Source organism: Oenanthe melanoleuca, chromosome 1A (assembly GCF_029582105.1).
Source record: "Oenanthe melanoleuca isolate GR-GAL-2019-014 chromosome 1A, OMel1.0, whole genome shotgun sequence".
In the NCBI taxonomy this organism is placed as follows: Eukaryota; Metazoa; Chordata; class Aves; order Passeriformes; family Muscicapidae; genus Oenanthe; species Oenanthe melanoleuca.
In genome coordinates this window covers 58,159,510-58,172,688 of record NC_079334.1, presented here as the reverse complement: position 1 = coordinate 58,172,688, position 13,179 = coordinate 58,159,510, and the positions used below count along the sequence as shown (strand labels likewise).

Below are 13,179 nucleotides of genomic sequence, written 5' to 3'. Positions count from 1 at the left end.
AAATGTCACTTTGGGGTGACTCGGATTATTTTGAGCAGTTTACATGCAGTGGATGACTTCAGTTTAACCAGAAGCAAGGACTTAAGCACCATTACAATGTACAGCATTTACTAAAATGAACAGCTGCTTGCATTGCAGTATAACTGAAGGGGAGGGGGAAAGGAATATCTATACAGGGAAAATAGCAGAAGGTGGAGTTAATTTCAGTGTGTTCCTATTCTTTTGCTTATTGGTTGGGATTGGAAGCTTTGGGAAACCGGTTCTGAATCTCTTTTGGCTCTGGGAATGTGAGTCAATGTTACCAGTTTCCAGTACTATGACCTGAATAATGGGATCCAAACTTACATTCCCAGTATCTTTCCTTGCCAGCATCCTGCTTGTCTAGGGTTCCTTAAGACTGAGCCTGAGAAGCCCTGTCCTGAAGGAGCTTTGAGGAATGGGCATCTACATTATTCTTTGGGGGAAGAATAGATTCAAATCAGTCACAGTAAAGGATAAAGGTTCAATTAGTACTTAAGCACACATGTCAGGTGGGACAGTGGCACTGGGACAGACAAACAGAGGTGAGAACTGAGCAATGAGGTTTTGATTTCCCTTATTTTGCGAGCACATTGTGATCTCTTAGTTACTGGCTACGAAAGGAAGGCTCTGTGGTTAAACACGATGACCTCTTAACCTCTTTCATCAGGGTCTCAAAGCAAAGCACATCTGCATTACAGCCTGGATTTCGTGTCAGCTTTTTCTCACTTTTCCTCTTTCTAAGTTTCCACTGTCCCATGATTATGTTCTCAGGTTTTGAGGTTTGTTTTTTGCTTACTAGGCTCTTGGTCAAAAGGTCCGGCAGTACTGGAATCATCCGATAAATGCAAATTTAATAGCACGGAAATACGTGAAACTTTTGCTCGAGAAGCTGGGAAACAGGCAGGTAAGAGCACAGAGGCTATGTTTTAAAATCTTATGCTTTGATAGTGTTGAGGTTCCTAAGCTTTCTGTGGACTATAACACAGTAAAGAAACATTGAAACCTTGGTGTGACTTTGTGAGCTAACACAAAATGTTCTCCTTTACAGTACAGCAGGCCTATCCCTGAGAGACTCTCCCCCGTGGAGTTTTTGCCACTGAACTACCTGACTAATATGCTGGCAGAGATAGAGAATCAAGGTAATGTTAATTCTGTACTTTGGAAGCCCAGTGATTATTACCCTTTGATGCTCACTCAGATGTATCCTGCCTATATTGACATTACTGAGTTATTAAAATTCCAGTGATGTCTGCACACATAGGTTTGGTCTTTCTGCTGATGGAAACTGTCAGGGGCCAAGAGTCTTCTCCTAGGGTATCATCCTATTTGGGGAGGAAAAAAAGTTAAAGCATGCAGCAGTATATGAGCATGTGCCCTGGGCCATTTCATGCACTAACACAGCCACTTGCTTCAAGCTGGGTTTGGATCTCCAGTTTGGAAGTCCAGCCTCCAGAGAGACTTTCCTCTGTGTGGGTTATAATTTACTTAGATCCCACTAATAGTACAGTTTTTGCCACGGATGAGCATCCAAAGGGCACCACTGAAAGCTGTAGTTATTTTGGGTGCATGAAAACACATTTCTATTATCCCTTATCTTTTGGTATTGTAGATGAAGATGTTTAATAGACTGCAGGACCATAAGTGTACAGGAGCATGTACAATTTTGTAAATACTTCCTCACCATGTTTTTCTAGGTGTGCATCCATTTGAAAAACAAGACCACGTAAATGTAAGATTTGTAGAGGAAACAGCACTCAAGCACACTATGACACTTCTGGGCCTCAGATATTCCTGAAGTGGCATGCTGTTGAAGAAGGCTGTCAAACTGTGGTGCCTCTGTAAAATTATTTATTTAAATGCAATGTTGTTTCCCAAATAACCTGTGGTTTTGGGTAGTTGCCAGTACTGACATGAGCTACTCAAAACAGTGTTTAGTCCAACAAACAGGTTGAAATTACTGACTTCAAGATAAATCCTAGAGAAATGCATTTGACATAACCCCAGGTTTGATATATATCTGTGGGTTCATTTTGAAGTGGTCAAGGAAGTGGAACAACAGCAGTTGTCAAAACATGCTGTGAAAATTGGTATAAATATCACTTCTTTTAACAAGACAATGCTGGAAAAGGCAGTCCAGTTGTACAGTAACAAGAACCAGTAACTTTACTTGGATTAACAAAATGATTTCTTGGTGTGATTGTGTAAAGCTGCTAAGAATAACAAATGATTTTTTATATCAGGCATGAGTAAAGAGGTATTAATTCCTTGTAACAGTATCGATTATGGTACTTCTGCTTCTGGACCCTCATTCTAATATTTTCAGTTTTGTTAATTAGCACAAAATGTAATCTCCTTAAAGTGCATATGACAGATTGTGTGAGGGTTTGTTTGTTTGTTTGTGGGGTTTTTTTGTTGTTTTTTAAAGATATGTATAATATATTGAAAGTAATATAGGATAAGCAAAAAGCTTTTAGAAATTGATCTTAATTGTGGTTTGGACAGAGTTTTATGTAATTCTTTCTTACAACTTCTAGTGTTGCAGTTCAAACCAGGTTCAGAAAGAAATCAGGCAGGCTGTTTTTCCTTTGTTTTCAACTTCTGTTTGTATGTAAATGAATCAATTTTGTTTGCTCTTTGTTTTTAAACTGTGACATTAATTTAAAATGGTAATACCAATATGCTACACAGAGAAAATTGCCAAGTTGTGCCATGCAGGATTTCTGCAGTCTTTATTGGATTTTAAAAAACTCTACAAAATTGCAGACTATTAAACTAGAGAAAATAATTAAAATCTAGTATATTTGGGAGGTTTTCAAAACAACCTCTGATATTCTCTCTGAGTAGTTTTGATTGATGGTCCCTGTTCCTTACCAGTGAAATAAAAAGATTCAGTTCCTGGGAGTGACTTGGCAAGCTCTGGTCACTGCATCAGTGAAGCTTTAGCTTTCTCAGTGACTGCATAGTGAGAAGGAATATTTTTCTTAATATAATTAGAATTTCTATGGCAAGTGTAAACTCAGTCTCAGACTGCAGAAAGCTGTATTGGTGTATGTGTATAAGTAATTCGTATTATACTAATAACTGTACTTTGTATTATTATATTAATAACAGAGGAGATTTTCTAGCCTTTTCTTTTTAATAAATGTATTATAACATACCTTCAGATGCAATAAAACTTCACCTGGAAAAAAGAATAAGTATAGCATGAGGATCACTCACTTTTCTTGACACTTGGAAATACTGCACTGCATTTGGGATACCAGGAGAAAGGATTCTGGATCACTGGCTCGTTAGCTGTGCTTTTAGCATGAAGAAATACTTAGTTTTCAGTATGGAATCTGGCTGAACACCAGCAGATCTTCCTTCAGTGCAGTGTAAATGCTGTTGACTCTTGTGATCCAGCAGCTGGTAAGGTCTCTCCTGGTGCTGTCTGTTCAGATTTCAGATGGCTTTGCAGGAGGCTTTTTGAAATGCCTCAGACTCGAGCTGGGCTCACTTGGTCTGAAGGGAGCCATGTGGGGCTGCAGTGGTGGGAGCCTCTCCTCCTTGGGGGTGGTGGGGGCATGGCCAGGCACTGCATCTTGTTCCTCCTCTGCAGGGTGCTGCCAGAGAAACACAGCTTGGTCACACAGGGCCTGAGTGCTTTAGAACTCCAGTGCTTTCCCAAGCCAGGGTACAGAATCCCTGACAAAGGAAACACCCTTAGTCTAATCCCTGGCAAACCAGGAAAGCTGAAGGGGTATTAAAAGGAAAGTGTGAGGTTTGACTGTGTAGATGTGAGTTTGTCCTTTTAAATAATAGACAGTTTGAGCCCATCATGCTTTTGTTATCTGTCAAGAAAGCAGATTAGATGAACTTTTAAAAGACGTAGTAATTGTGCACAGAACATCTGTAGAACAATTCTGTTCCTGAATACAGTTACTAGAGTGGGCCTTTTTCCATAGCACTGAAAGGAAACTTGAGTCACAGCATGAGGAGAAGTTTAATGAGAGAAGTTTATATTCTAAACTGTTATTATTATGCAGGAGCTCTCTGCTCTGGGATCACTGACCATCTCAAGAACAGAGGCAGTGTCCAGCAGGGTAGGGTTTCAATAGATGTTTGCTATGCTGCTCTGCCTACCCTCCGTGTCTTGCCCAGCAATCTGATTTCTTGCTGCTTCTGATCTGATGCTCATTGCATCCTGTGTATGGGAGACTCTAAGCTTACTTTTCCTGAACCCCACACTACACCTTTTGCAGCTTTACCTTGAAATCCAATGAAAAGCAGTATTCCACTGATGGTTGCCCTGTCCTTCAGCCACAACATGGTGACACAAGCTACTTTAATAATAAAAGGTGAGGTTTTTAGTATATGATCTCCTTAAGATTCAATGACCAGTTCCAAGCACTGTTGCCAGCCTAGAGTTAAAACCCCACAACCCCACTGTGGTAGTTGTCTCTGTCTGTACCATCATCTGCAGTGGCTCCTGGAGCTCTTGCATGTATGACAAAAACTTACTTTAGCTCTGGCTTCAGCTGCTGTTTTTTGCATCATCTCATTGTGTAGAATCTTCCACTGTTCCTTTTCTACTTCTTTAGGAAAGGGAAGGCCTTGACTTATCATCAATGAAGCAGTCATCACAAATTGTTCTTTGTCTCTGATTTCCTGCTGGAGTTTAATGACAAGTGCTTGCTTCATGGATATCTCTGCAAAAAGAGCCCTTATCTCCTGGGTTTTGTCATTTATCTTCTTCTGCAGTTCATTGGTCTGGAATGCAAAACAGCTGCATTGTAGTTAAGGCTTCCCATTAGGCACTCACTGGGCATGACACTTGGGTTGCATAAGGCATGTGAAAATAAGTTTAACTTGACAAGGTTTTAAATAGTAGTTTGATTCTTGAAAATTATTTAATTTTTGTGATCACTTAGAACAAAAAAAATTGTCTGCTCAAGAAGTCACATTTACTCCAATACAAGAAAGGAAAAGCACATTAATCTTTGCTTCTTGTGCTTTTCAGCTGGACAGCAAAACTCCCCAAGCCCTAAAAGGCCTGGGATCCCAATTCTTTTTGAGTTTATACACAATTAACTTTGTAATAAAGCTGGAATAAGCCCAATTCCTATGAGATAATTGGGTAATAATGCTGATGCAGGGGCTGTGGGTTGTGACATTATCCTTGTAAGGGGGACAAACAGAAAAGGAATGTGACAGATATCCTTGAGTGTCATTGCAGATGATTTTAAAAAAAACCAAAAAAATTTCAATACTTTTAAAGTGACTAGCTGGAACTAGGAGAGCCAGAGCACTTGTGAATGCAACTTTTGGCACAGTGCCATACTTACAGTTGTTTATTAGCCCATGGCCGTAATTTCACAAATACAGTTAACAACCATGATATTTTGTGTGTGTTTAAAATCAATTACAAAAAACTGTTAAGCTTTCATGTGTGGCAAACCTAAAATCTAAGAAAAAATTTCTACTCTGGCCTTGTTTTACATTAATTATTTAGCTTTTTTTTTTCTTTCCCTCAGTTCTGCTCAATTTGCAGCTTTTTCATTTGGAATATGGGGGTTGGGAACATTTTTGGTCTTTCCCAAAAATTACTTGCAGTTAAAAGCAAATAACTATAGTTATATTTAAAAAACTGTATTGGAAATTATGTTTCCTGTATGATTCTCCCTACCTAAACAGCAAAAGAACTTTGAGCCAGATACCAAGTTCAATTTTTTGCATGTTGCAGTAGAATTTACCAGGCCTTCCTTTATGTCTTTTTTCCATTATTTCTTTTTAGCCTTTGACCTGTTTGTTGTGGAAAGGCTGTTAAGTACATATGCAAAAGGAGGATCCTACAAAGTTTCTAAGGATCTACTTCAGAAAGAACTAATTCTATATTTTAGTGAAAGGTACCATTTATGGTGCAACTTTCTTTTTAAAAGGGAGGACAACTGCCTAATAGTTTTGATTTATCTGTATTACTGTTGCTATTCATGTCTGTAATGTCTGAAGACTAACTTATTTGTCTCTAACATTCCCAGCACTTTTGTAATTTGCAAGTGAATCACCTCTTGCCCAGATACTGTTTCATTTTGTCCAGGCTGGCGAGCAGAGTGTGCAATGCCCTTCTTACCCTCCTGGCGAACTGCAGCGTGTCCTGCTTGCCGTTCTCCACCACCGCACGGATCCTGTCTGTCAGATCAGAAATGTTCTCGCAGAGAAAATCTATCTTCAGCAGTCTCTGCTCCTTCAGCACCAGCTCTGCCTCCATCTGCAGCAAGGAGAGCATAGTGTAAGGAAAGGACGGGAAGGTGCAGCACAAAGCATTCTGTGATTGCCTTGAGCTGCTGAAATAATACCGGTGAACAGTCATAAACAAACACCTTCACTATCGGATTTCTCAAAATTTACACCAAGGATCAGGCCCAAATTGGTTCAGTTGGTTACTGTCAATCATACAATTCTTCCATATCCAGGCCCTTTTGGGGTCAGGGGTTATATCACTGTTACTGCCTTGCTGTGTTTTCCTAAAAGCAATGGGGCTTTTTTCTAGTCATCATTTTTTAAATATTCTGGTTCCTTGAGTCACACCATAATGGAAGGTTTCAGTTCTAGTTTTGAATACTTTTCTCCTCTTCATGCTTAAAAAAGTATGGGCTCCATAAACAAGTTATAAGTAGAATGAGTTTAAATCCCAAGAAGATACAGACATTTAAACTTATCATGACTCCAAGAAAACCTTCTTAATGTGTAGGCTGGTGGTAGCAGATTTTGTTGTGGCCTGCTCAGCTATGCAGAGCTCCTTCCTGTCAAGGAATATGGGACAGTAAAGCGAAATTCTCAGGTAATTCAAGCAGCTGTGTTCAGGGTCTGTCTTTAGAAACTAGATTAAAAAAAAAAAGGAGTCTGAGAGGTACTCAGAGCTTGCTTCTCCTGCCCTCACATCTTCAGAGCCCTTTGCAAATCCCCTCCAAACACTGAACACAGTGGGAAGAGTTTTGTGCTTCTGTAAGTGGGACAGACAAAACCATATAAGTAAACGCTGTTCTGTTACCTTCTTTCCCCCCATACACAGGGCTCTGAAACTGGCTTTCCATTGGACCTAGTGCTTCCCTCCGAAGTCTCTTGGGGCAGTCACCAGCAGTGCAGTCAGGTGTCAGCTGCTGGCCTGGCCTGGCTTCTGCTTCCACCAAGCCCTCTTCAGTGGCTTTTCCTTGTTAAGCAGGTCAGCAAAGCAGTAGAGCCCACCCTTACAAGGGGCAGTGTTTGCTTCTGTGTCAACAGGCAGATTTTATGAAGAAGCTGGCAGGTTTGCCTCCTGCTTACAGCCCATGGATAGTGGCGAAGTAGCTCATGGCCAGGTAACAAAGACTGGCAACCCTGTTTGCTAGCAGTTTATTATTCTGCATTTATCTCCCTGTGCTGCCTTTTCTGTGCCTTCCTCTAGTGAGGTGGCTCTGCACTGAAGTGCCAGTGATGGGAATGGAGTCAGCAGAGGATGCTGCAGAGCCAAGGGTACCTCACAGAGATCCCCCTCCCCAGCCTCTCCCGGAAGAAGTAAAAATGTCCCATGTCCAGTTGACTTGGAAAGTAGATGCTAGGCTGGAGTTCAAAACAGCCAATCATAATTATTTTGATTCCTCTTATAAAAAGTTTATTTTAAAAATAAAAGGTACTATTTTAATTTTCTAAAAGAGGTCAAGCATAGCTTGTGGTATGAGAAATGACATTACCTGTTCAATCCTTTTTAGCAGCTCAGGAGGAGATGGGTCCTTCCCTCCCATTTCTTGCTTTCTGTTCTCATCTGTGGCATCACCATGGTTTTCCTCGAGCTGTTTAATCTTGTCCCTGCACTGGGAATACTAGCAAACAAAGAGCCTCAACAGTTATTTATTCCCACCAAACTTAGCCCCTGACCTTGGTCTGGAGACTTTAACAGACTAGGTTTCCTTTTACTGGGAAGGAGGGTGAGTAACATAAAATTATGAGCCATTTAAAAATTTTCCTTTAAAAGAGAACTACAGTGTGACAGTTGCAGAGCAGAGGAAACCCTGCTGTTTGACAGATACTGAGTTTACATGCTTCTTGGTCCTCAGGCTACTTTTACTTTTTATCCTTAGGAATACAATAGCTCCTGCTTCCCATCTGGTAAGTACTGAAGGTCTCATCCCTACAGACATCCAAGTTTTCTATACTAACATTCCCAGGCATGTGTCCTGAAGTGACTCAGTGGTGACACTGAGCAATGAGGTACCCTTGGGACTCACAGATGCAGGTGTTCCCTGACCTTTCCCATGTGAGACCTTCCCATGGAATAATGCTTCCCAGAATATGCTAGAGGGATATCCAGGCCCAGTGTAAATACTCACTAAAAGAGTGACTGGGGCTATTTTTTCTTCTTTGGACTTGTAAGACTGACAGTGATGGGGCTGTGTGCTCTGATGTGCACCTGGCTGTCTGTCAGCGAGCTGCTAGCACTGACATAACACTACCCAAGTGTAAGTGCTCACCATCCACTGCAGGTGATGACTGATTAAGGAAGTAAGCAGTCCCAGGCTCTCAAAATTATGAACAGTCACCAAAATGTGAAGTAAATGTTTAGACGTTGCCAGGATGAGGTTTGTCACTGGAAGTTAACAAGTCATATTTAACTAGAAAAGAGAAAACTGACAGATGTTCTCAGGTGGCAGAGGAACATTACCATAATACTTATTTTCCTGGTAAAAAAGCACCACACTACTCACTCCTGTACACCTGATCTAAAAGCAGCTAAAGTAAAATCCTTAGATGAGTGTAATGAACAATTTCCTCAGCAAACCACGATTCTGAACATAGTTAGGTACTGAAAGTTATGATTTGCTAACAAATAGCTAAAACTCAAGCCCAAAAATACACAGAATGGAAGAATGCAAAAGCAGGGCCAGCACAAACAGCAGGATGCAGCTATGCTTCCAGTGATCTTTTCTATCTGGGGCCAAATTTCTCAACCACTAACTCAGGGGAAATGCCTTGCTGGAGGCAGTGGTATCTTAATGAGATTAGGGGCAGGGCACCAAGGAAAATTTTGCAGGACTGAATAGTTAATTTAGAGAAGGACTGTTGCAGTCCAAAAGCCATTAAAAAGCTTCATGTTAGATGTAAATACTAGCCTTACTTTTAAATGCAATATGAATTGGAAGTGATCAGATGCAAGCCAATCCAAAAGTATCAAAGTGTGTTTATAAGTAACCATGCTATTCTGTGTCTGCTTAAGTAACATGACTACAGACATCTTTCTTTATTTTTTTACTTATTTGTAGTGTTTTCTTTGGAAAAGGTTATCGGAGTTATAAGAGATTCTAAGTCTTAAAATTTAAAAAATCCTTTCTTTCTTAGAATGGATTTGATACAGGGGATAGGAAGAGACTGTAGAAGAGAGGCTTTTCTATGTTGGACTGTAATCAGTCAGGAGGAATTGTTGAAGGAGGGAACACATGTCTAGATAAAGCAATTGGCCTGCAAAAGTGGACATCAGGTGCTATTTTTGAAATCTCAGAAGGTAGGTGAGGTATATACAGCACTAACAAGGGGCAAATGCAAGACCTATTTTAAAAAATGGGGGGAGGGCACAGATGAAGCTATGGAACCATAGATAACCACTTTCTGAAGAATAAATCTGGAACACATAATTAAGTTTTCTTTGTAGGCATCAAGAAGAGAAAAAAGACAGGGATAACAGCCACCACAAGTGTATTGAGTCATGCCAAACCAGATCAATGTCTACTGTGATAATTTCACAGGTGTATGGATGAAAAATAGTAGGTATCATACATTTTGATTTTTATATAAGAAGAATGATCTAAGAAAAATCTATAAGAGCTGATTGAAAGAAACAAGGTTGTGTAGCCTAGCAAAAGGATGAGAGAGGAACATGGTTAATGTCCTTCCAGTAACATGAAATGTTGCAGAAAGGAAAAGAATGGTCTGTTTGTCATGTCCCTGGAGGACAGAATACAAACCAATATTCTTACACCACAGCGAGAAACATCCAGGCCAAAGATCAAGAAATTTTTTCCACTGTTAAGGAAAGACTGGGATAGCTAGCTTGGGGAAACCTGTTTCTCAGTGGTGGCTTGAAAGCACAGCTCAGCCCTCTCAGGAATGATTGGCAATCCAATGCTGGTGTGAGAGCAGATTGCCTAGATAAACTTTTATCTCTCTACTAGTCCCATTATTCAGTGATGTGATGATATAGTCTGGAGATTTTCATGTATTAAAACCTGGACAAATGTTGTTGCCAAATACCTCAAATAAAGTGACAGTCCTTGTACATTGCCTGAGCTCTAAGGCATGAAAGTCCCATCAGCACCATGACAGCTCAGCAGGTCTGTGTGTTGGACTAATTAATGATTAATGCTAAGTATTTCTCATTGATGCATGAAGGTAGATTAGATTTTATGGGTCACTTCAGTCAGCAGGAACAATCCCTTGATGTGCAATCCCCATTAAAAGTTACATAGTTTTATGCCCAGAGAAAACCACCTTACAGTCTCACCAGGTACTTTTTGTGTAAAGAAGTGCCTGTATTTCTATTTTTAAATCTTTACCTTAATGTTAACAAGCCTACCTAGTTCATGTTACTTGCATTAGCTTAGAAGAGGCCTGGCCTTCTTGAGATGATAGTATTTTTTTAGCTTAACTATTCACCAATGTTTTGTGGAAATAGGCAGCTTCTGATGAAAGCATACAAGTGGAACATACATCACTTCGATGATCAAGCAGCTCATGTGGAATGTAGAAGACCCAGGTGAAGTGTTTGTTCTTGCTGAATTGGCACACAGTCCTCATCTGGGCTTTTCCCCTTCCCAATGGGCACTACAGCTGCTGAGATTATGGGTCAGTTTTTGCAGTCTGTAAATATTTATGATTTTAATTTTTTTCACTGATAATGAAAATACCTAGTCCATGTTACTAGCACTTGCTCCAAAGAGATCTGGTATTGCTGAAGACTGAAGGAGGCAGAAGGGTAGGAAAAGAGGAGGACAAAAGAGGCACAGGTACAGGGTTCAGCCTGCCTAATCCAGACAGTCTGTAACCATGATAACTGAACAGAAGCTGAGTCAGATTTCAACATGGGGGCAAATCTGTAATCAGCACAGGAATCAGCAGTGTGAATTTGGCAACCAACACCAGAGTTCAGATTCAGGCTCATGTTGTTTATTTAAATCATGGAGATAAAACCAAACAATTTGAAATTGCTTCACATTTGACTTAATTCCTATTGGCAGTGAGAGCAAGAATATTAATGCCAGAATGCTGGAGCATAAGGAGATGAACCAGTTAACAGCCAGTTTGAGCCATGTAATATTCAGTAATCACAGTATCTAGTTAAAATTTTAAGATTTATAAATTTGATTTTTGCCATTGTTCACTGGAAAAACCCTGACTTGGGAACAGTTATTAAGACTACTGCATGCATAACATCACACCACTCTGTATTTTCCTACTTTTTAATTTTATGTCAATATTGCAAAAAGATTTAAAGCACCTCCAACAATAGCCTCCCTTTAACAGGGATTTTAGGTTACACATGAACTATCATCATAAAGGAGAAAGTTGCAGGAATTCAGAACAGAAAAAGCAAAGTTTCATGATTAACTCTGTCAGTTCACAAAAATCATCTGCATTTTGTTACTACTGTATTTGACTCAGTGACTCTTTTTTGAATCTTAACTGAAAAGTTTGGGATCATTTTAGGTTTTTTTTCCTTTAGGGTTTGCTTCTGATTTTTTTTGGTTTTTTTTTTTTTTTTTTCTGCTTCAGTTCATTGTTTAAATATGTGATGGCCCTGCAAAGTTCTTTGGGGCATGATTTGCATGAGGTATTAAAACACGTACTATGTTTTATTCTTTTAGCAGAGCATATAATATCTTCAAAAGGCCAGAAGTAAGAGAATGGTGCAAAGCACCATTATACAGTGAGCCACAGCTCCCACTGATGCAAGTTTGAAAGGCAATGGTATGCCCCAATTTATGATTTTGTGCAGGCACTAACAGAGTATATATGGGAAAAATTACCATCTGGAGATAAGGTCAAAAGTAAATGAGCCATTTCAGAAAGCAAGTAAAGAATGTCCCAAGCACTGCAGTTTGTTAGCTGTTTAATGCTATTTTGTAACCAGAACTAAAACTTACACTGTTTTTCCGCAAAAGAAAATATATGAGGATTATATCATTGTAGGCAGCAGAGTTTCCAGAGTAGGCTCAGGGTCAAGTGTGAATTGAGTTATTATTTTAGAAATTTGATGGTCTAAGTGTATCTCCCACCCCTCCACCTACTCCATCAATACAGTTTTAACAAATTTTATCTACAGTCCCATTTTTCCCCCATGACTCCCATTCTCCAGCTTAGTCATACTGACATTTCAGGCTGTGGGGTGGATTAGCTGGAATTCCATACCCAGAGGAAACATTTGGCATGGGCAAAAGAAAGTGCATCAGCCAGTTACACATAAGCATAGAAACTCACATATGTGAAGTTAAAAACATGTATCAGTGTTTTGCTAGACAGGTGTATTACTAAACTCGCTGTTTTAATAAACCTTGTACATCCAGATACTTTTTTTTCTATGAAATCACCTTAAATTTTAAAATACAGAATGATAGTAAAAAAAGACTTCCTTTAAAACCAACCTGTGTCTGAAGTCTCTCCAGTTGTGCATCCAGGGCATTCTTCACTGTGAGCTCTTTAAAACACAATTTAACCTGTCTTTTTTTCTCAGCTACCTTCAGCTTCAGAAAACTGATCTTTTCATCCATAACTTGCATCTTAATATCTCCGTTTCTACACAACACCTCTTGCCTGTTTATTCTTTCATACAATAAGCCTAGTTCTTCTTCTCGTTCTCTGAGCAAAAGGCCACTGAAATAAAACCAAAATTTAAAGATAATTTTAAAAAAAGTGAGTCATATTCAGTATATTCCATTCAATAACATAAAAAGTGATCTTAAAAGATAATAATAACCTGTGAAAAATTATGAGGCTTTCACAAATATTATTTTAATCTAATGACAGCATTTTGAGTAAGTAAAGAATTAATTGCAATGAAAATCAGAAAACAAACTCTTGGAAAGGTGACTCTTGTCTCTCACATAATTATTAAGGTCTTCTGGCCTCCCACAGCATTTAAAACTGTATTAAGAT

General features: G+C 39.4%; 2 protein-coding genes across 4 annotated transcripts in view; one reads left to right on the top strand and one right to left on the bottom strand.

The window, feature by feature from the left end:
* Positions 1-3,218, top strand: part of GSAP (gamma-secretase activating protein) — a 44,520-nt gene extending 41,302 nt beyond the window's left edge. For both annotated transcript variants that reach the window (XM_056507321.1, XM_056507309.1), the window contains 3 exons: positions 821-925; positions 1,070-1,160; positions 1,716-3,218. In XM_056507321.1, the coding sequence (XP_056363296.1) occupies positions 821-925; positions 1,070-1,160; positions 1,716-1,816 (297 nt within the window). In that variant the 3' untranslated portion in view covers positions 1,817-3,218. The remainder of the gene's footprint in view (positions 1-820; positions 926-1,069; positions 1,161-1,715) is intronic.
* Positions 3,219-3,318: 100 nt separating this feature from the next.
* Positions 3,319-13,179, bottom strand: part of CCDC146 (coiled-coil domain containing 146) — a 63,821-nt gene continuing 53,960 nt past the window's right edge. For both annotated transcript variants that reach the window (XM_056507287.1, XM_056507296.1), the window contains exons 15-19: positions 12,669-12,897; positions 7,731-7,859; positions 6,131-6,268; positions 4,522-4,770; positions 3,319-3,623 (exon numbers count right to left, since the gene is read on the bottom strand). In XM_056507287.1, coding sequence (XP_056363262.1) covers positions 3,456-3,623; positions 4,522-4,770; positions 6,131-6,268; positions 7,731-7,859; positions 12,669-12,897 — 913 coding nt within the window. In that variant the 3' untranslated portion in view covers positions 3,319-3,455. The remainder of the gene's footprint in view (positions 3,624-4,521; positions 4,771-6,130; positions 6,269-7,730; positions 7,860-12,668; positions 12,898-13,179) is intronic.